The sequence below is a fragment of the Clytia hemisphaerica genome, unplaced genomic scaffold (assembly GCF_902728285.1).
Source record: "Clytia hemisphaerica strain Z4C2 unplaced genomic scaffold, Clytia hemisphaerica genome assembly, whole genome shotgun sequence".
NCBI lineage: Eukaryota > Metazoa > Cnidaria > Hydrozoa > Leptothecata > Clytiidae > Clytia > Clytia hemisphaerica.
The window spans coordinates 843284-866667 of record NW_027103748.1 but is presented as its reverse complement, the minus strand read 5'-3'; the positions used below and the strand labels follow the sequence as shown (position 1 = coordinate 866667).

Here is a 23384-nt window from a genome sequence, read left to right as displayed (position 1 = left end):
ATAACCTTTCTTCTACAAGATTACACTTTATTTAAATGCCAATTATGCATGTAAGTTTTATATTATTAATTTCTTTTTGCATAGGTTTTGCATACTTTTCAAGTAAATCTCACCACCGCAATTCGGCCACCAATTCAATATGGCGGATGGAATGGCAAAAAGGCCTATTGCCTACCCACATCAATCTGCCCATGCAAAATCAAAACATTGACACCCATCTATGGAAGTAATAATAAACAGTTTATCCTCTGGGTACTAACCAATTGTGATTTGATTGTCGCAATAGTACGAGAATGCGACAGTTGATTGAATAAGTACTCCACAACAGTTAGAGACATTAGACAGTTTTATCATGTTTTTATTGGCCGAAGGAAAGTAATGTACAGTCAACTGCTCCAACTTGGGACGAGTGTACGCAACATGGGACTTGTTGATATCTGGTGTCTGGCCTGCAGCCTGTATTTTCACTTACTGTTAAATCTCGTTGACAACAAATTTGTTTTGATAACTCCACCAAGTTTATCAATCATACTTTCTGTCATAACATGTCACGATAGCTTTCACTGATATGATAGCGCACCCTTTTTAACTTTTTGTTTTTTCATTTAAAATGACCGGACGCTGAATGGAGAATTAGAGAATGCCTGCCGCCTAACCGCCTACCGCCCGATGAGATTAACAAATAGCGATGTGCCTACTCGGTGTGAAAGAGAAATCGTGTATTTTCTAATACACGGTTCATTGAACTCAAATCAAATGACTTTTTGGAGGTTCGGTGAAATGGTGGTGGAATGTCCATCCGTCCCATGTTGCGTAAGATAGTCCCAAGTTGGAGCAGTTGACGGTAATTTTTATTCAATAGACCGATGATGCGTTCTCCCGTCTCTGCTGAAAGACAACTATCATTAATTGATTGTGTTCGATTGGGTTCAATTTTGAATTTAGATTCAGCATCTGAACTGCCCATCCACATAGCTGATTCCCCCCAACTTCCTGCCTATATCTATGTATATAGTGTGGGAGCAGAGGAGAGGATCCTGATGATGAGCTGGATGGAATTACTGTAGGTGCACATTTCATCATATCGTCACACATATAACAACAAATTAAATAACCCAGTTATTTATAGTTTATACCGACCAGTCTGTTTTTGTTGGTATCCCAAATCTTGACGACTAGATGATCAAAACAAGGACAGATTTACAAACATAAACAAATGCACCAAAATAGAGCCAACCATCAACCAAGTCCAGGGTATATTGCTGATTGTACGGTCCAGGGTAGTCAGTGGTCGGTGGCCAGCGTTACTTGCCCACCGTTTCGTCTACCATCTTGGGGAAGAAAAGGCGCGGAAAGAAAAATCGAAGCGAACGCCAACGATTTGCTCTTTAATTAGTCGTGGGTGCGATTGTGGGCATGCTGAAAATCCGAGTTGAATTATAGTTCAAGATGCTTCTTTAGTTCCATTGTCGATTCTTTAACAGGAATGGGAACATCTGATTTCGTCATCCTAAAACAACAACACGATAACAGTAAGTATACCGTCTTGACTGGGGAAGAGTTAGGCTTTTGTACAATATAAGTAGGAAATATATACTGCAAGAAAATTATAAAATGAAGTAAATTTAAATTAACAACAGAAACTCTGAGAAAATTAGTAAGACATATTAAAAACAAAAGCCCACGTTAGACCAATTCAAAATGAAGTAAAATGTTAGTTTTAAAACCTCTTTTTTGCTTTACGAACACGTGTTCCGCTATGGACGAGTTTGTATTGTCCTAAATCAATGTGGTGTACTTCCTCTAAGAATTTTCGGACGACTTGTCCCCCATTACACGGATATTCGCCTACATAAATGAGAATTATAAATTTAATGTGAGCATAAGATTCCATACAGAGATTTAAAAAATAATTATGAGATCAAAGGCTTGCCCTAGCCTACTGCAAAAATGGTCATTGGTTACCCTAGTAATCAAATTAATAAATTTGTACCAGTCGAACGAGCATCAAAAGTGAAACAAAAAAGGTCAAACTTATGATTATAACCAATCAAAATCTCTACCTGACGAGTTTTTGAGATTGAAGTCTCTTGCCAGTTGCGTCAAGTTTAAAATCGACCCAAAAAGAAACGAGGAAAACTAAAAAAAAGAAAAAAAAGAGAGGGTATCAGTAAATTCTTCGCAAGATCTGTATTTTGAGTGAGTTGAAGGGACATTAAAGTAGTTAAATGTAAACATTGCGCGAACCACGTGTCATTAAAGAAAACAATTAAAATCACGTGTCCAAAACAAACTTGTAAAACAATTGAACAATCAAAATTAGCCATATTTGGTTTGATTTTGTATCCCGCTGCATACAGTTTGTGTACAAATTTCGCAAGTACTGTTATGTCCCTTCAAGTGAATGAGCCCATGGTCTCTTGGCAGGTTCTTGAAAATTATTAAAAAAATTTACCACATATTTTTGAGCTTGAACAGTCTTTAAAAAACTGTTGAGGACTCTAAAGACTTAAAACCAGAGGAGAGAAATCAAAAGGGACCCTTCTTTTGACAGCTCAAAATTATTTTCAAAAATTAATGAACATAGGAGTCCTAATAAGGTATGGGGGATGGGAAAAACTTGAAAATTAACAAAGGGTTGGGGCCGGGGGGTTATTATAGACCTTCGAGTAACATCTTATCATATCATATAAGTAATACCTTATCGTATAAGTTATCCCAATCACATGTATAATTCTCCAAATGCCCCACATGATCACGCTTTCTCTTCAATCCTCTTGCTATCTTTTCATTATCTTTGGCCGTTCTAGCAACCGCATCATCAAAACTTTCAAAACCATCAGTAGATCTATTTTTCTCTCGCGTTTTAATTGATGTTGTTCCACCAAAAGCACTAAATGAGAGCATGAAATAAAGTTAACTTCAAAGTTATTTTGGTTATGAACTAATCTTTGATCAATGGTTTCTAGTGCAAAAGAACATATCTGATTTAATGTTTCAATGTTAACTGAGTTAATTGTTAATGTTTTAAAATACCTATAATCTAATTCGTGTTAATCTAGACAAAAATGTAAAAAATTGTGCATAGTACATCATATATAAATATAAACCAACAAGACAGAGCTGGAACCTTAAGTTAATTTCAAGCTACGAGTTGACAAGAACAAGTGGATCTAAGACTGTACTGTTGTTTATTGGCTCTTGCCAGGAAGTCAAATCTCAGGGTACTAGATGATAGCCAGAGTAGATAACTTTCTTCAACAAAAAAGGCACTCACCTAATTCTTTTGGCTTTCTAGTTAAGTTAACCCACCCATCAAAAAAATTTAATTAAGATGTTACCACCCAATAAGTAAATTTACTTACTTACAGTCGCTTTAATTATTTGCAAATATGAACCGCATCCCACAAGCTATGCTTTAATACCCTGAATGTTGACCCCCTGCTCTGGCTTGTAAAGGTATATACAACTGCTTCCAAACCTCAAGATAGATGTCTCCTTCCATTGAACTTCTATATCTTTCTTTGTCTCCCTTTGAATCTTTCTCTTAACCTTTCTTTTCGATATTCCGTCTAAACCAACCGCCTCCTTGAAGCTACAAACATAGTCCTGTCTGAATTCCTTGTCTAACTCCTTGACCTTCTCATTTGCTGCTTCTATTGCTTCTTCTTTGCTAAGCTTAGTCAAACCTGCAGCCTCAGCCCTTTTGAGATATGCTGTGTTTTTCTCATTTATCGGGAAAAGCTTCAATAAACTACCGTTCTTTGATACACACTCGCCACATTCAAACAAATTATGCTTTCCTTTATCTCTCACAACATTCCACCTCTGACCTCCAAAACCTTCACTCAATTTCACTTTATCTTCTGACTTACTCTTGCCAAAATTTTGAAGAAGCTTTTTCACCTTTACAACATTTCGTCGATACCAATCATATGTTACTTTGTCAAAACCTTCACAGACGTTAAACATACGACAATACTCTTCAAAACCTGCTTTCAGAGTCCTGCTGTTTCTCATTACTCTTGATCCAGGAGCGTAATCAACAAACTTTACACTTAGCTGGTACATGGCAATCTTTGCATACCCACAGCATAATGGGTCTAGAATTGCGGTCATCTCCAGTCGCTAAAAAAAAAACTAAGTATATATAATAAATGCCAAGACAAATTTTTTTCTACCTTAAAGGCAGAAATTTTGGCGGGAATATAATTTGGCGTTTGCTGGAAAATTTATCCCTAAAATGGTGTAAAAAAAACAAAAAAATGCAAAGACATCTTAAAATAGAAGTTTCTTTCCGCCAAAATTTCTTCCTTTAAGGTAATATTCTAGGGAAACACCTTCAGAAAAATATAGGTCAGTTCGTTAAATAAAAATAAATCTCTTCAAATAGGGTCCGAAGGTCAAAATCTAAAATATTTAATTTGTAATGTTTTAAAGCAGTTTTGGGACGTTTGGTGGAAACTAGACTCTTTTTTAAATCTTTATTTTAAAAAATCATAAAGTCCATCCATCCTCCAGCTTTTCAAATTCAATATTATTATTTTTTTCATTTAAAAAAAAGGGTCGTTCCGGCCCATAGAATAATAAATCAATTTAGTGTGACCTAAGTTAAACCAGAGAAAATGTTTTTCGATTACACAGTTTTTTCCCCAGTCCAGCCCAGTCATGGCAGAATAGACCTTTTTTCAAAAGACCTTTTGTCCTGTTGAATAATTATCTAGTCCAGCCATAAAAACAATGATAGAGCCATGCATAATTACTGTGTCATGCATATTGTAATATATGCATGGTTTTATCATTGTTTTTCTCCTGGACTACATAATTATTCAATAGGGTGGCCTCTTTGAAAAAAGGTCTATGTCTAGCCATCAAGATGACCGTGAACCACTACGTGAAAAAGAAAAGCCTAAAAAAATAAGTACGTAAAGTTAGCCACCGAACAGACCAACTAGTTCTAGCCACCGAGATGACCGTGAACCACTACGTGAAAAAGAAAAGCCTCAAAAATAAGTACGTAAAGTTAGCCACCGAAGAGACCAACTAGTTCTAGCCATCGAGATGACGTGAACCACTACGTGAAAAAGAAAAGCCTCAAAAATAAGTACGTAAAGTTAGCCACCGAAGAGACCCACTAGTTCTAGCCATCGAGATGACCGTGAACCACTACGTGAAAAAGAAAAGCCTCAAAAATAAGTACGTAAAGTTAGCCACCGAAGAGACCCACTAGTTCTAGCCATCGAGATGACCGTCAACCACTACGTGAAAAAGAAAAGCCTCAAAAATAAGTACGTAAAGTTAGCCACCGAAGAGACCCACTAGTTCTAGCCATCAAGATGACCGTGAACCACTACGTGAAAAAGAAAAGCCTAAAAAATAAGTACGTAAAGTTAGCCACCGAAGAGACCCACTAGTTCTAGCCATCGAGATGACCGTGAACCACTACGTGAAAAAAAAAAGCCTCAAAAATAAGTACGTAAAGTTAGCCACCAAAGAGACCCACTAGTTCTAGCCATCGAGATGATTGTGAACCACTACGTGAAAAAGAAAAGCCTCAAAAATAAGTACGTAAAGTTAGCCACCAAAGAGACCCACTAATTCTAGCCATCGAGATGACCGTGAACCACTACGTGAAAAAGAAAAGCCTCAAAAATAAGTAGAAGTACGTAAAGTTAGCCACCGAAGAGACCCACTAGTTCTAGCCATCGAGATGACCGTGAACCACTACGTGAAAAAGAAAATCCTCAAAAATAAGTAGAAGTACGTAAAGTTAGCCACCGAAGAGACCCACTAGTTCTAGCCATCGAGATGACCGTGAACCACTACGTGGAAAAGAATAGCCTCAAAAATAAGTACGTAAAGTTAGCCACCGAAGAGACCAACTAGTTCTAGCCATCGAGATGACCATGAACCACTACGTGAAAAAAAGAAAAGCCTCAAAAAATAAGTAAGTACGTAAAGTTAGCCACCGAAGAGACCCACTAGTTCTAGCCATCGAAGCGAGATGACCATGAACCACTATGTGAAAAAGAAAAGCCTCAAAAGTGATTTTAAAATTTGAAATCTTTAAGTCTAAAGTTACAGGCAACTGGTTGTGCTTGTCTTGTGCAGCCAGTACAAACATAACAGATAAAACAAAACAAAAAACTAATTATTTTCAGCAGTGAAAAAGGTTTTAGCAGCAACAAACTGAATTTACAACAACAACACATTATAGAGAAATGCCTGTCACACAGCTGAAGGTTTATAATACAAAAGACATCTTAATCTTAATTAATGTGCAGAGCCAGAGGGTTTAATAAAGATAGGCAAATGCACTTACCGTTGTTTGACAAGAAGAAATTGTGATAACTCAACTTATTCATTCATTTATCCACCATCCAGTCTTCACCACCAAGCATAGTCATTTATCTGTTTATCGGAGTTTCCATATTGAATATCAAAAAAACAAAGCAATACAAATTCAAAACAAAAACAAAATCAAAGTCGACAAGCCAGCCGCCCAAATAAAAAAAAATTCGTCGCTTCGCCTCTGGCTTTGAAAATTTTCAAAACTTGTTTTGGCGGGAATTACAGATTCATTCGGGTCTGTAAAATTTATACTCGGGGAAAAGACGTTCGAAATAGGCCAAATGTCTTAAAATTCAATACGTGGGGTCATTCTTTGCTCGATAGCATGGGTATATGCACAAAAAGTCTAGGATTATTATACATCAACAGAAAGGAAATTTAAAATGCCATCTTTTGATGGGTAGGCACTTGACTGAAGTGAAATAGCGGTTGCGTTACAAGCAATCAAAATCACCATTAGGGATAATTTTGACCTAAAAAGTGGATTTATTCCCACTGAAATCAATCTGGGCAATGTGCCTAGGGCTAAAAACATCAATAATGATGTGAAGAATCGACATATATCAAAATATAAGTTACTTTTGGTCGAAATACCCATGCGAAAAACGGAAAACGTGTAAAATCGATAATTTCTAAAATTTGTAAATTTTGACGTTATTTACGTAGATGGATCAATCAAATTGCTGAAAGAGAAAGTGAAATAGCATTGTTTTCAATTATTTCATCATATCCAGCCCCAAAAAACACTTTTATAGCTCTATTGATGTTGCTATGCAAATATGTTTGATTATACGCGTAATCCCGGTAATTTACTGACCCCGCCTTTTTGGCGCCGAGTTTAGCTCTTATCTTCACTAAACCAAGCGGTCCAAAAAAATTAGTGAACTCATAGATGGTTGATTGTAGTCAACTTACCGATTACAACTTTGTAAAAGTTTGTTTCTTTGAATGCCTTCTTCCTAACCCTGTCCGCTGATGCCTTTTTTCTCTTTACGCCTTCCCTGTTGTAGAGGGCTTGCACTTTATTACTCATCACCCTTGTAAAAATATAAATGACATTACATTTAGTATACATGTATTTTTATAAGAACGATAAAAAACTTGGAAACATTACGAATGAACAAGTTTTAAGTTTAAAAAGCCTGATAATGTTCTTAAAATGTTCTTATTGTTAACCCTTACTCACTACTTTTGAAAGAATTTCTAAGAGATAAAATGTTCTTGGGTCTGCAAAGCCCTTAAATGTTCTGAACGTGTTCTTAATTTTTTTAATTTTGAAGCCATATTTTCTTATATACTTTTTCGTATAAAAAACGTAAATTGATGGACATTCATTTCGAATTGTCTATTTTATTGGTATTTATTCTTCTCGTGGCCTTGCTATTCACTTTTGGTAAGAACGCTTTAAGGAAATAAAGACAGCGTCTCAAAATCATTTATACCTTCTCAAGATAAATTTTGTTGTCTCCTTGCGTTTTTCCCACGGATCCGTGAGAGTGCCAATATCTAAACAATAAGAAATGAAAGATTTTTTCACAGAGGTGTTTTAAAATGCAGGTTAGAATATAGTTTTTTACCCTATAAAAAATGACCAGCCATAAAAAAGATCCACTTTTCATTACTTTTATCTTTTTCCATAAATTAAATACTGCTAATTGTTGTGGTATTTTGCGCTCTACAAAGTTTAAAAGAACTCCAAAGTTTAAGAAATCAAGATATTTACCAATTTCTTTCTTTCCTCTTCATCAGCAATTCGCGCATCGAACTTCATAAAATCTTCATCTCTAGTGTATGGCTCCAAATCAAGACCACAACCAGCAGCATCTGTAGAAGTTCCAGCAACGTCTAGCTTTTGGATAATGAGTTGCTGGTTGCGCCTAATTTCAATCAAGGTATGAAGCAACTGTTTTTGATTTTTTTTCCAATTCTGCAAACGATAAAAAAATGAATAGTGATGATAATGAATAAGTATGGTAAAAATATAGTGAATAAATTTCTTATGTTTATGAGCTCCAAATTTTCAAATAAATCTTCTTAAATCACTTCTTTGATAAAAAGTTAAAATATCTGATTAATTTCAAAAAAAAATAAAAAAAAATACATACTTTTTAATTTTTTATTTAAATTCCTCGATTTGTCCACCTGGTTGGTTGGGTTTAGAACCGGTGATCTTGTGGGAGATCTTGAGCGAGATCTTGTAGGTGATCTTGTGGGAGATCTTGAGCAAGATCTTGTGGGAGATCTTGTAGGTGATCTTGTGGGAGATCTTGTTGGAGATCTTGTGGGAGATCTTGTGCATATGGGTGATCTGACGGGCGATCTCGATCTTGATCTTACGAACGAACGTTTCTCGTATGTTGCAGATTTCGATCTGCTGTTTTTGTTTGTTTCTGATTTATTTTTGTCTCGTGGTGGTTTAGGTAGGGGACTGTTGGAAGCTGAAAAATGTAAATTAATTTTAAAATAAACTTTTTTCTAGCATATAGAATTATACTGAAAAATAAAGCAATGTTGAACGATTTTGTTCGAGATAAGTAAATTGAGATCTAAATTGTTCTATTGAATGATTTTGACTGATCATTTTAGATTTGACTCAATATTTTAAATCATATTAACAATTGGTTAAAGGAGAGGGACTTAAAACTTTCAATGATACTGTTTCTTTGGATCCAATTTTCGTTTTTGCTTACCTCCTTTCTGGTCTGTTCTTTTTTTGTGCTTTCGGATGTCTGATTCACTTTCTGTGAAGTTGAATTCGTCACAAACTGTTTTGCTTTCTTAGTAGAAAAAAGAATAAAAAATATGAATAATAAAAAAACTGGCATTATACACGCACTTGAATTCTTTTCTATGAAAAGACCGAGAAATGTTAAAATAAAACAAACCAAGCCAGACCACGCAATCAAGCCTGAAAAACATTTTGTCCACTAATTAGGAGTACCCGCTGATTGGAGAGAGATACTGTACATCATTTTACTTACTATTTGTACATTTGATTTTGTCAATTGTATAGACAAGCCAATCAGCTCCGGGCTTGCTTCTCTCCTCGATGTGGATCCTCAGTTGTGTTTTTGGATAAAATAGTTTGTTTTTGATAATCCAAGAAGATGGAAGCACTTCTTCGTATGTTTATTTCCATCGGTAAAGACTAAGCGAGTCCAAATCATTTTATATCAATTTTTTTGTTTAATTGACTATAAAGAAAAACAGATGAGTCATAATTACCTTTCCATAAATTAAACACTTAAGATCTACTGCCTCATTTTGTATTGAGCGATCCGAAGACTTGGATGCATTTAGAAAATAATGTATCATTTTTTCCAGTGAGAAATAATTGTTAAGACCTATGTTAATTGGTGTAATGTATGAAAGTGAGGCAGTCAATGTAAGTTAAAGATATATTAAAATATGTATTGATGTGACTTGCTGGTCATATTGAACCGGTTGAATGAAAGATATCGATTGATATATTTTGTTAAAATATAGTCAATAAAAATAAGTTCTATAAAATTAATAAACAATCAAACATTTCCATGAAGAAGAGGAAATAACGCATGCCCATTGTTATGAGGTAAACAAACAAATTTACAGATAAAATCACTTCTTTTCAGCGTCTTTTCCTGAAATTTAGTGTTTCCTTTCATGAACCATATATTCAATTTGTCAGAAGAAATCGGTTTTGAAAACAAGTGTTTAAGGTATTTAACAAATAACGTCATTATTTGCCTTGATGTGTTTTACGAAAACAAGCGATCGCTTCGTTCCAAAGCAGTTATCCTTTCGTCTGACAGCCAATTTTAATCTATTGGCTGTTTTCTTTGGAAATAGGCTTCTTGATTCACATAATCTATTCGATACTTGAATAAGCGGGCTTTTTGAATTTCTGACCATTTTCTTCAGAGTTTGTAGAAAATTTTCGAAAGGAAATGCAGAAATTTCATTCAAGCTGCAATTGTAGTTTTTGACATCATCAGCAATGTGCTGCAAATTGTGAACATTATAAACAGTAAAAGTTGACCCATAAAGCTTTTTACAGTTTGCGACAAAATACTTTAATAGCTTTCCAGCATATCGAAGATAATGATTCCTTTTCTTTGAATCCGAACTCAATAGAATAGAAACTGCAACACTGAGAGATAAAAAGTGGGTGTACATGGTTGGATTTAAAATTCCAGAAAGTACGACAGGTACTGTGTACAATAGAAATTGACGAAACTCTGTTGCCTTCCATCTTTTTAACTCTTTTAAAACTCTTGGTTGGCGAGCTAAATCCGTAGGAATTTTACCACTAAGACTATCAGGTCTTCCAGGAACTCGTTGCACTTGTGAAGCTGAAATTCGGCATCGATATGGTCCAGTTTTTAAGAAAAACAGTATCCTCTTAACAACCCCGAGGCAAATTAAGTGCATATAATCCAATGGAAACTGACTTACGCACTTAATTCCGGCCTCTATCAAGGGTGTTTTGCCTTTTTGGTGTTTGCTATAAGCTATTCTTGCAAACTCATTGTCTGTTCTAGCCACCTCCTCTTTAATTGAGTTGAAAACGACCCGTCCATCCCAAGATCCCTTGATGCAACAGCGTTCACAGGAATAGTAACCCGTATGGTTTATAGTTTGTTTGAGAAATGCTCTTGCAGGTGCATCACATATAATACATTTCACCGTTACCTTAATTGTTGTAAGAAATACGTTAGAAATGACTTTTTTCATTATTCTTTTGGACATTCAAACCCGGGGGGGGGGGTACTACCCTTGCCGACCGAAGGGGGTGCTCCGCTGAGGTTAGAAAAATGGACCCGACGCTGGACTCGTTCTTTCAAAAATTTTGCCGAAATTCGCGAAGATAGTGACCCTGAATGGGACTGAAATTTAAAAGTTTTCTACTTTTTCCTCAAATTTTTCAAAAAGGCATCCTACGAGGGACTGATTTTTCTATTTTGGTGTTTTTACGACCCTACCTGGGGCTTGTGGGAGGTTAAGAAAGGTACCCTGACCAGCGGCGCATCCCCGTAACCATTTTCGTCCGTAGTACCCCCCCAGGCATTCAAAAGCATATAGAAATTGTTTGTAGTTTGTGACCCTGTCAAAAATACCTTAAAATAACTTTTGTAACTTTAAGTAGGTTCTAATAAAAAACGTGCAACGAAAATTATGTCTACAAATCAATTGTTTAAAAAATTATCTTAACCTCGTATATTGTATAGAGAAAAGAATAGTCCAAGCTTATGTACGCAATTAATTTGAAATTAAATTCGGTGAAAATTTATTCCTTTGAGGAAAGGCTTGAAAAACTCTAAAAAGCTCCTTTCAGGAGTAATAATTGGACGCAAAAAAGCTTATTTACCTTTGCATTATGTTCTTTAAAAGCAACGCCACTTTCTGATAGCGTCGCGAGCTCTTCAAGAAAATCACGTAAATATTCATTGATATCATTTGGCTTTGTCTTTCCGTAGTAGAGACAAATTACAAAAACTGGAGATTCAGCAAACTTTCCGAGAATTGGCCAAAACTGCTCCGGACTTGACTTCCAAAGTGGAATTCCATCAATGTTAATCAACAAGGCAATATCATTTGGAATCTTAGTCAATGATGGTGCTATTCTTAAAATGTTGTACTCAATACCATAGTACATGTACTCTCCCCCGCAGAGCATTCTAGTGCATGTGTTCCTAGGAGTCTGCAATAGGGTTCGACTATCCTTAGGAAGGGACAAACCATGATTTCTTAGAGTCACGAGTAGATCATTCAACCATGCCCGTGGGCAGTTATGCTTTATCGCCCATTTCAAGTTTCTTTTTGCCGTCGGTGCGTGCGGTCGTGCTCTGAGAAACTGTTTTTTAACTTTCGATCCCTCTTGACGAAAGTGTTTCTATATCAAAAAGATAACATTACTATTTCCTTTGGCTAGAAATAGTAAACACAAAAACAAGTGGAAAGGTTTTTAGGACTTCTTGGCCCCTTGGGTCAAGAAACCCTAATTGACTCTTTGAGAAGCCCATCTTGGGTGATTGTCTCCTTGGTATTCATGTCCAAGGCCTCCTGTTCTGTTAGTGATCTGAATTCAACTGCTATAAAGAATTCAGTGTGTTGTAATTTATAACAAACTATACTTATTTGAAAGATAAAGCGGTACAATAACTTTTCGTAAAAGATTACACGAAACAACCTTTTTATAAATAACTTCTTGAGTAGGCAAAGATTTGTTCTCAAACTTTGTACACTCTTTTCTTACATAATAACAAAGTTATAGTATAATTTATAGACAGTAACTCTTTGTAGTTACTGATTTAAAATTTTTGACACACGATTTTGAGACCAATAACCTCAAATCGTATAAAATTGCTTTAGGCAAGATATACGTATATATTAGTATCTATTACGTGAGATTCTAGGCTGGATCCGAGGCGTTTTAGCCCGTGTTTTCAAGCTTGCGTCTTTCAGGAAAAAAGAAGTTAAGCAAAAGAGAAATCTATTACGTATGACGTCATGTTTTGTTTTGCCGCCTTTCGCTTTCGCTTTCTAGTTTCCAATTTTTTTTGGATTTGAGAAAACACATACAGTTTGCAGACGTTTGCAGTGCAGTCTGGACCAGTGCTGTAGAGTATCAAATCAGAATCAAAACAATCAAAATGGATGCTGCTGACCAAGAAATGGATGACATGGTGGATGTAGATTTTGCTGTTGGTAATGGAGGTTTTGTCGATGTGGAAAGTGGAAGCGAAAGTGACGGTGTTACTGTTGTTGATGAAATTGAAGTTGAGACTGATGATGTTGACAGTGGTGATGGGGAATCTGATATTGGAAGTGAAAGTGGCAGTGACGGTGTTGTTGATGAAATTGAAGCTGAGACTGATGATGTTGACAGTGGTGATGGTGAATCTGATATTGGAAGTGATGGTGAAGACAGTGGTAGCAGCGATGATGATGAGGAGAGTAGTAGTGGTGATGAATCTGAGATTGGTAGTGATGAAGAAGATGAGGTTGATGGGATTGTGGAAGCTTATTTGGCAGGTGTGCTGAATGATGAAGAATTTGCAAATTTGATGGTGGTAGCTGCTAATGGAGGTGTTCGTCGTGAAAGATATTTGCAGAGGTGGGAACCATTTGATTTTGATGTTTGGTCTGAGGAAGAATGTCGTGTTGATACCAGGTTTAGGAAGGAGGATGTGTTGAAGCTTGTTGATTTATTTGGTTTAGGGGAGGAGATTGTGACGTACAACAGGGTGAGGGTTGATTCTGTGGAGGCACTGTGTTTGTTGTTGAGGCGGTTAGCATTTCCTTGTAGATTTGTTGATTTGATGGCAAAGTTTGGTCGACCGAAAGAGACGCTTTGTGTTATTTTCAATCACATGCTCAACCATATTTATCACAATTTTAGCCATCTTTTGACATCCTTTAACCAGCAATGGCTGTCACCACAACGACTCACGTATTATGCTGAAAGAGTTGCAGCAAAAGGGGCTCCACTCGCCAACTGCTGGGGATTCATTGATGGAACCCTGAGAACGATTGCCTGACCAAAACAAAACCAGCGCGTGATGTACAATGGTCACAAACGAGTACATGGGTTCAAATTTCAATCCATATCTGCCCCAAATGGTTTGATAGCTAACTTTTTTGGACCGCTTGAGGGATCACGTCATGATTCCTATTTGTTAGCCCAGTCAGGAATATTAGATGCACTGGAAAGACATTCGGTTGGTGTGAATGGTGAGGTTTTGTGTGTGTATGGTGACCCTGCATATCCCTTGAGTGAACATATTCAGACTGGCTTTCCTAATGCTCAACCAGAAGATCGAGTTGAATATAACCGAGCCATGTCTAGCATTCGTGTGTCTGTTGAGTGGTGCTTTGGTGAGATTGTTGAAAGGTTTCGCTTCACTGATTTCAAGAAAATGATGAAAACAGGATTGAGTCCAGTGGCAAAACAGTATGCAGTGTCGGCCCTGCTTCAAAATTGCCACAATTGTTTGTATTCTTCAAAGTGTGCTCAATTTTTTGAATGTGATCCACCTGCTTTGGAAGACTACCTCCAGCCAATCTGAAGATCAATTGACGTGTGATGAATGTGGAAAAAACGGTTTTTTTTAAAACCACAAATCTCCTAAAAAACAAATCTTACTTGAATATCTCTCTAATGTTTATGTCTTTTTTGACAAAACCTAGAGTCCCCTTACCCTTTCCCTGTTTCTAACATTAATGATAATTTCCCTCTTTTCCTTTCAATGGGAAATACATTTTAAATTTGAAAGGAATGACCCCACACAAGTCAAATATATTTTTTTCCTTCAAAAATACGCACCGCTTAAGTTATTTAAAAATTTACCCACTCAGAACATTTTTCTCTTGAAAAATTTTTTTTTTCCTTGAAGAATACGTACTTATATCATTTTCAAAATTACCAACTCAGAATATGTTCTACTTCAAAAATACGCTCGTTTAAATTATTTATAAAATTACCCACTCAGAACATTTTTCTCTCGAAAAAAATATTTTTTCCTTGAAGAATACGTACTTATATCATTTTCAAAATTACCAACTCAGAATATGTTCTACTTCAAAAATGTACACCGCTTAAATTATTTTAAATATACCTACTCAGGACATTTTTTCCTTGAAAAATACGTACTTATATTACTTTCAAAACTGCCCACACAGAATATTTTTCCTGTTTTTTTTTAGGAAAAAAAGGTTCCGCACAGAAAAGGAGAACACTGTAGTTTTGTTTGCAATCATTTAGATTATCAATCAAGTTCTTGACTTGTCAACATAACTTATATAGATTTGAATAAATTAGTACAATTCTAAAATGAACGAATAAATAAATAAATTATATGAAAATAAATAAATTATGTAAATAATAAATAAAAGTATAACATTATTGATAATTTTAGATTAAATAATAAATACAATTCAAATAAACAATAATGTAATAATATAATAATTATAATCTGCTTATATTTACAAATTTAATTTTTTTCTTTTTCCAACAGGGGTAACATTATGAAACAAACCATTTGACTAACAAATTGCCTTGAAAAATAAATTAAATATTTTTCAATATACAATATTTAATATAACTAATAGAAGGCTTTAAAATACATAAAATTTTAGAACCACAACAAAATTTAAGTCGCCATTATCATAAAACTATATAACAAATATCATGAAAATTTCATAACAAATATTCTTCAATATAGTCTAATAGACAATTCTTCAGGATAAAACAATCAAGAAATTCGAAAACTAGAAAGAGATTGTGAACAGAATAGTTCACCAAAGAGCATTTTTTATAGATTTTTATAGATACTAATTTTTTTCCACCATCATCTTTAGCCGCCGCAAATTTTTTTTCCACCAAAGAACTTTTTAATCACCACAAAAATTGAAAATTGATAAAAACACAGGAGAATTTTTAGGACATTTAACTCAGGCATTGCTTGAAAAAATAGAATGTGAATTAAAAAACTGTAAATTCCTAAATAAATAATTTAAAAAATATAGTCTAGTAGACAATTCTTTCTAAAAAGCTTCCTTAATAACCATGGATAAAAAGGGATAAAACTGATTTGTTAATAAAATTTTATATGATAATTCATAAATAAATAAGAAATATTGAAAAAATATGTAACAGCCTAATAAATAAGCTTACTCAAAATTACTATAATTCCACCAAAGAGCACTTTTTAGCGGGTAGAGACAAAACGCAGAACGGCGGAATGCCGGAATGCCGGAACCGGAATAGCTGTTCCGGCCGGAATAGCTATTCCGCGGAATATGGTTTTTTTATATTTTTTTTTTATTTTTTATAATAGCTATTCCGCGGAATATGATTTTTTATTATAATAATAATCTTTCTCTTTTATCACCCCTGAGGGTATATCTATATACATAATCATCCATAATCACCCATTACCACCCATAATCAACCAAAATCTGCAATCGGCTACCTCATTGGCTGTTTTTCGTATGGTATATAAAGGAATGCACTCGTGCACTCGCTTGTGAAGTCATTCTAATACACCTTTCCCGGGGGGGGGGGTACTAGGGTTGCGAGCTGACGGGGGGGTGCCGCCCGACTTTCGAACTTTGGACCCTTACCGGGACTAAAAAGGAGAAAACAAAGGAAAATTTTGGGAATTTTGCGACCCTTAGCGGGACAAATTTGACCAATTTTGACCAAATTTCGATCTTTAAGGGGGTAAAAAGTTGAAATTTTCCAATTTTTCGACCCTTAGTGGGACTGAAATTTGATTTTCTGATTTTTCCGACCCTTATCGGGACTTTGGAAGTCCAAAAAAGGTACCCTTAAGGGCGGCACATACCGTACCCTCCATTTGCCTAAGTACCCCCCCCCCCGGGCACCTTTCCCGGGGTGTTGTTTGGGATTTTATGTTTGAGTGTTTCCCTTAGATATAACTAAGATAGAACTAGATTAATTATACCTCACGGAAAATTTGACCGGCTAAAAACGCCGTACGACCCGGCAATCGTCCGTACGGGGACATCCTGCAGCGTACCTTGCGCGGCCCGTAGCCCGACGACCGGTAACAGTGGAGTGATGAAATTTGGCATGCTCCCCCCCTTCGATATGCTTGACGTCTCCAGAAAGTTTCAAGTCGTGAGACCTACCCAGTCCGGCGCTAGGGGAGGGGGTCATTCACGGTCCCGTACGGGTCCTTTACGGTCTCATAGCGCCCTTCCGTCAACTTTTCAGGACTTCAGACCTATTTTTTCGGAATCTGCACCCAAAAAAACATGAAACATCAAAACCTGGATAAAAATTTTAAAGGTGACTTTGGCCCGCTTCGATCCGGGGATCCCTAATGCGTGAAACCAACGCTTTAAACCTCTGGACCAACTTCTAGCCGTGCTTGACAGAAATTTTTTAGCGATGTCATACCTTCGTTAGCTTGACTTGGCCCAGATGGAAAAAAATATATAATCATATTCCGCGGAATACAAAATATAAAAAAAATCATTATTCCGCGGAATAGCTATTCCGGCCGGAACAGCTATTCCGGTTCCGGCATTCCGTCGTTCCGCCGTTCAGCGTTTTGTCTCTACCCCTTTTTAGCAACTACACACAAGAAAATTATTTCCACCGACTATCATCATTTTTGGCCACCGCATTCTTTCCACCAAAGAACTTTTTAGCTACCACAAAAATTGTACTTTAAAAGAAAAACACAAAGAAGAATTTTCAGGACATTTAACTCAGGTATTGCTTGAAAAAATAGAATGTGAATTAAAAAACTGTAAATTCCTAAATAAATAATTTAAAAAATATAGTCTAGTAGAAAATTCTTTCTTATTGTTTTTACTATTTTGTAACAAACACAAGGCTAAAAGCTTTTTTCAAAAATTATCTTCAGGCAATGATTTTTTATTAAAAAAACAGGACAGCAAGGACAAGCATTTTCTTATAAAAGGACGCAGAAAATTTGTTTTGGAAGGGAAAAAGTATTGCTTTAAAAGACATCCTTGGAAATTGAAGAGCGATGAGATTTTTTTTGAGACGAAAAATTGAAAGAATCACAAGGGGAATTATTAATAATGAAAAATAAAATAAAAATATAGAGAGCTATGAAATTTATTTAGAGACACAAGAAGGCCAACTAAACCAAAAAAGTCTCGCTTTAATAGGCAAGAAATCAGATAAAAAAAAGCTGACAAGGGTATTGTTGACTGCATCAAGCAAAAATGGTCTTCTGATAAGACAGATAAGGAAAAGGAGCTTGCTTTGCGAGAGAGGGAAATTGCTTTAAGGGAAACAGAAAGTGGGAATTGGAAAAATTTGATTGCATCAAAGCAAAAAACCTTGCACTGTCAAAAGGTGTATTAAAAGTTAAAAGCATATGCATATTTTATTTTTAAAATTTCCCACACTGATTGCAACTTTAACACAAAAAGCATACAGTGAAAGACTTCTTGAAGAAAAATTATCAAATGCTATAAAAAAACATCATGATTCTTTTTCTTTCAGAAGCCTCTCAATATATGCTTCTTGTTGAGCAATCCTGGCCTTTTGAGTGTCAATGGTTTCTTGCATTGTTGCGATCAAAAGTTTCCAATTCCCACTTTCTGTTTCCCTTAAAGCAATTTCCCTCTCTCGCAAAGCAAGCTCCTTTTCCTTATCTGTCTTATCAGAAGACCATTTTTGCTTGATGCAGTCAACAATACCCTTACTGTCAATCTTCTTTTTATCTGACCTTTGCTTTCGAACCTTTTTTGGTTTCTGCAACCTTTCTTGCGTCTCTGACATAGATTCCAAAGCTCTCTTTCTCATTTCCAAGCCTTGTTGTTGCGATTCTTTCTTCTTTTTCGTCTCTTCGTCTCTTTGCTCTTTAATGTCCAAGGATGTCTTTTCAAGGTCAAGGAGATCTTGGAGGAGATTATCTTTTTCGCTATAGTCAACCTCAATCCCAGATCCCTTGAGCTCTGCGTTATTTTTCTTTTTGAACGTTTCCATTGATTTGCTTAATCTGTCCTTCACTGTCCTAATTTCATAAGTTTCATCGCCAGGAAAAAGCTCGCTCATTTTGGATGACACTGCTAGCCATTTAGCCTTTCGCTCTTGCGTTTGCTTTTGAGTGTCAAAAAGGTGACAAGAAAGTGTTTCTTTAGATAAAGCAATATCTCGTGCATCGTCAAATTTTGTTTTCTTTTTTGGTGGCTTTGTTGGTGTTACTGGTGGTGTAAGATAGGATTTAATGGTGGCAGAGGGCTTGGTTGCTTTGGTGATGGTGGATGTTGGAATTTGAAAAAGTTGATGGAATGGTTTAGGTCTGTATGTAGCAGGTGTGGATGTGGCAGCAGGTTTAGTCGTCATCATAGTGGCAATGGAGGTGGCATACATTTCTTTTGGCACGATTTTTCTTTCGGGGAGGAAATTGAGTGGCTTGGTGGCAATGGTAGTTGAAAAAAACGGTTTGGCGGCAGCAGCAGAAGAAGTAGAAGAGATGGATGATGACGAGGAAGACGGAAAGATGTAAATAGCCTTTTTCATAAGTTGTTGTGGTGATGGTGATGTGGTAATCTTGGTGGCAGGTCTTATTGGGTGTAGTTTTTTGGCTTTGATGGTGACATTGACATTGTTGGATGTAGACATTTTGTTGAGACTAAAAAGCAGAAAAGGAAAAACAAAAGTTAAAATTGTGATGCCCTTTGAAAATGACATAAAGAGTGCATTGAATTTCATCCGCATTACTCTTTCTACTGTTAAAAAATCTGATCTTAGACGTTTGGGTGATGCAATCACTGATTTGCTCCACTCTAAACCCTTAGGCTTCAATTTTTCACAGTGGTATAGCGCAGCTCTAGATATTATCGATTGTCGCTTGTTTAAACCATCTCCAGTCAAAAAGAAACGTAGAGCTTTGTCAAATTTTATCCGCATCCATTTTACTAACAAGGGAATAGAATCTGTAAATCTTTCTTCTATTTTACACCATAAAGATGTTTTAGAGGCTATACCATCGATTGCAAAGTCATTTAAACCTCCTACAGTAGTATATTCTTTGGATGCTCCAATCAGCTCGAAGATTTTCAACTTCAATAAATTTGTTACTTCCGTTGATGTTGACCATTTTCTCCAAGATCCTTCTATCCTTCCTTGTGACTGTGATGACTCACCATTCAAAGATAACCATCACGGACACATTGTTACAGGTGACCTTAGACTCATTGAAAATAATAGACTTAGAAAATTATTTACAAAAGGACCAAAGTATCGAGAAAGTAAATTGATTGATTGGGACTCTACTCAAGAGAAGTTGATCTCATCAGTGAGAGATTATGCTAAGGCTTGGTGTGATAAGCACAAGTTAGATATTAGGATTTTAACACCTTGGATTGCAGTTACATCTGAAAAAATTAAAGCGAAGATATCTTCACTGAGAGATAAAAATTCTTTTGTGAGAAACGTTCCAGTCTTGAAATCTGAGACATGTTTTAAAGCTCTAGAAAATTTACACAAAAGATTTGTCATCGTTCCTATTGATAAAGCATCCAGTAACATCGCTCTAGTCTGCAAAAGGTTTTATGCACAAGTTTTGGTTTCTGAACTAGGTTTGGACAATGAAACAGACTGTTTTACATATGAAAAGATCAACACCAATGCATTAGACTTGATTGAAAAAGATTGCAAGAAACTTAAAGATTCTTTTAAACTCCAAGTTTTGGAAGAAAGTCGGAAATTACCAAACATTTACTGGACACCCAAATTGCATAAAAACCCCTTGAAGTTTCGGTTCATTATTGCAGCACCAAATTGTTCAATCAAACCACTTTCTCAAGCAATTACTAAAATCTTTAGACTCTTTTATCGTCAGGTAGAAACTTACAATGCCAAATGTTTTTATTTTTCAAATGTTAAAACTTTCTGGGTCATTCAAAACAATGAGCAAGTATTGAATTGTATCAAGAGACTTAATCAACGTAACTCTTTAAGATCAATGTCTACCTTTGACTTTTCTACCCTTTATACTAAGATCCCTCATGAAAAACTTTTAGATGTAATGAACCAAATTACAGACTTCTGCTTTCAAGGTGGCTCGCACGAGTTACTTTCTTTGTCTAAGTCTAGGGCTAGCTGGGTTGCCAAAAATAATCGGTCTAGGGTGAAATTTACAAAACCGCTCTTTAAAGAGGCACTTGAATACCTCATGAGCAATTGCTATTTCACATTTGGTAATAAAATCTTTAGACAAACAATAGGTATTCCGATGGGCTCGGACCCAGCTCCCTTTATGGCTAATTTGTTCTTATATCATTTTGAAAGTCAATGGGTGAAAAGCCTCAAGAAAGAAAATTTACAAAAAGCAAGGCGCTTTTCAAACACTTTTCGATTCATCGACGATCTTTTAACCATCAATGATGACAATTTATTTATGGAAAACTATAAAGAAATCTACCCTCCTGAACTTCAGCTCAATCTTGAAAGTTCAGGTGATACTATTACTTTTTTGGATCTCTCATTAACCAATGACAACGGTTACATAGATGCAAAACTCTATGACAAAAGAGATAACTTTCCTTTTTCGATTGTTCGTCTTTTATTTGCGTCGAGCAATATTCCATCTCGGATGTTTTATAACTGTGTGGGAGCTGAAATTTTGAGGATTGGTAGGGTCTGTTCCAGTGTGAACAATTTCATTAGTGCAAGTATGTCTCTCATTGATAGAGCAAAGAAGCAAGGAGCAAAGATTACACGGTTGGAAAAAGTTTTGAGGAAAATGTATGGTCGCCATCAAGTTTTGAGAACCTTTTTCAGTAATGCGAAAAAATTTTCAGATTCATTACTCCACAACTAAACAACAAAAAAATTTTGGACTTGTCACTGTTTCTTTTACTAATTTACTAATTTTCATTTCTTTTTAATCGATAGAGTCGTTTTATATTTCAATGTGTTGTATCTTTCTCTCTGTCCAGTATATTTGTAGTTTATGTCTAAGTTTGTTGAGTTTGTATCATTTCCTAATTCGTTTCCAATGTGTACGGCCACTCGGTTACGGGGTTCCGAACCGGGCTCTCGGTCAACCTTTCAACTTTTTCTCTTTCTTTCTGCTCTACTTCACTGTATGGTCAGAAATTTTAAACTTTTTTGTTTACAATTTGTTTTATTTTAATCCCTCTTCTCTGTTTTTTTATGTATGAAATAGTGTCTGATCAACACTATTTCTTCTTTGGTAAAGATGACGGGTGGCTCGCGGGCGCCAGAGAGTGCTTACTCTTGGTACCACACCTGACTCTAGGCTTTGTCTTCATCTTGCCTTTTTTTTTTTTTTTTTTTTTTTTTTTTTTTTTTCTTTTTCTTTGTATAATTGTTTGTTTGAATGTTTTGTTGTTTTGTATCATATTTGTTGGTATTGTCGGTCGAGCAATTGGGGTGTGATGATGTTTCAGCTTTTGCTGAGATTATGTTGAGGGTAGTGTTTTGATCCATGAGAGATTTTCAAACTTTTCTTAGATGTATGAACAAAATTAAATCATAGTCAACAATACAACTTCTGCTGATAATCAACTGCACAAATACTTACATTTGATCCTAAAGGACGACTACTTTCAAGACTCTGCAAGAAGCAAATGAATAGAAAATTAAAAAAAATCCACAACTGGGTCTATTTTTTTCGCGCTCCACTTTCGATGTTTGACCCTAATTGACTCCGTCCTTATCGCTTGACCTTTGCTTGGCAAAAACAACTCTTAGATCCTAATCGATATCTATTACGTGAGATTGGAGAATTTCGCGCAATAGATCCACTCCACAAGCTATTACGTACAGGTCAAATTCCACAGGACAGAGTTAGCCTTGAGATTTGGGCGCTAGCCCGAGAAAATCTCACGTAATAGATTCCGTACATAATAGATAGCTTCTTGCTTAACCTCGCTATTATAATTACTTGTACACAAAACCATAAAAATACTTTTATTTCCACTATATTTAATTGTTTCCCACATACTTTTCTGCTTTTTTGCAACGTTTTAGTTGTTTTTCATAAAAGAATTAGCCTAAAAGTGTCTCAGACACTTTACAAAAAAATTGTTGAAAGTCGGCCTAGAACCCGGTTTGGCGCCACGGTGTGTGCTATTTCCGTTTTTTGTACATCTTATATGTACATTATATTAATATCATTACTATTTGGGGTTTGTGTACTTTACGATGCACGATCCAACGATTCGCGATTCGCGATGCGCATAAATTATGCATAAATTTTCATTATTTACGGATAAACCAATCAAGCTCATTCTCGGAAATTCACTCGAATTCGAGTTGAGGCGAGTTGAGGAATAAATATTCGAGTTGTTCGAATCGAACTTTCGCACGTGCTGTAGAATGTCAACTGTTGTAGGGTCAGTTTGAAAGAATCAGGCAAATTGAAGAAATGGATCGTATAGAAGAGTTGAATTTCTTATTTTCTCTGCTCGACAGTGAAAAGGTAAGTCTCATTTGCTTCAACTATTTCTCACTCTAATAACATAACAAAAATGGTACCCAAAGCTTTGCTGTTTACAGCTGGGGAATCATG

The 23384-nt window shown here is 35.8% G+C and overlaps 1 protein-coding gene and 1 long non-coding RNA gene across 2 annotated transcripts; both read right to left on the bottom strand.

Moving 5' to 3' along the window:
- Window positions 1-923: 923 nt before the first annotated feature.
- LOC136805453 (uncharacterized) lies at window positions 924-4107 on the bottom strand. The gene is made up of 5 exons (XM_067062029.1): window positions 3482-4107; window positions 2701-2893; window positions 2064-2139; window positions 1728-1848; window positions 924-1510 (listed from the first exon to the last, which is right to left on the bottom strand). The coding sequence occupies exons 1-5, from the start codon at window positions 4069-4071 to the stop codon at window positions 1438-1440; spliced, it is 1053 nt and encodes a 350-aa protein (XP_066918130.1). The 5' UTR covers window positions 4072-4107; the 3' UTR covers window positions 924-1437.
- Window positions 4108-8475: 4368 nt separating this feature from the next.
- Window positions 8476-9535, bottom strand: LOC136805452 (uncharacterized). The gene is made up of 3 exons (XR_010846402.1): window positions 9333-9535; window positions 9042-9128; window positions 8476-8789 (listed from the first exon to the last, which is right to left on the bottom strand). It is a non-coding gene; the product is annotated as an uncharacterized lncRNA (long non-coding RNA).
- Window positions 9536-23384: the final 13849 nt, after the last annotated feature.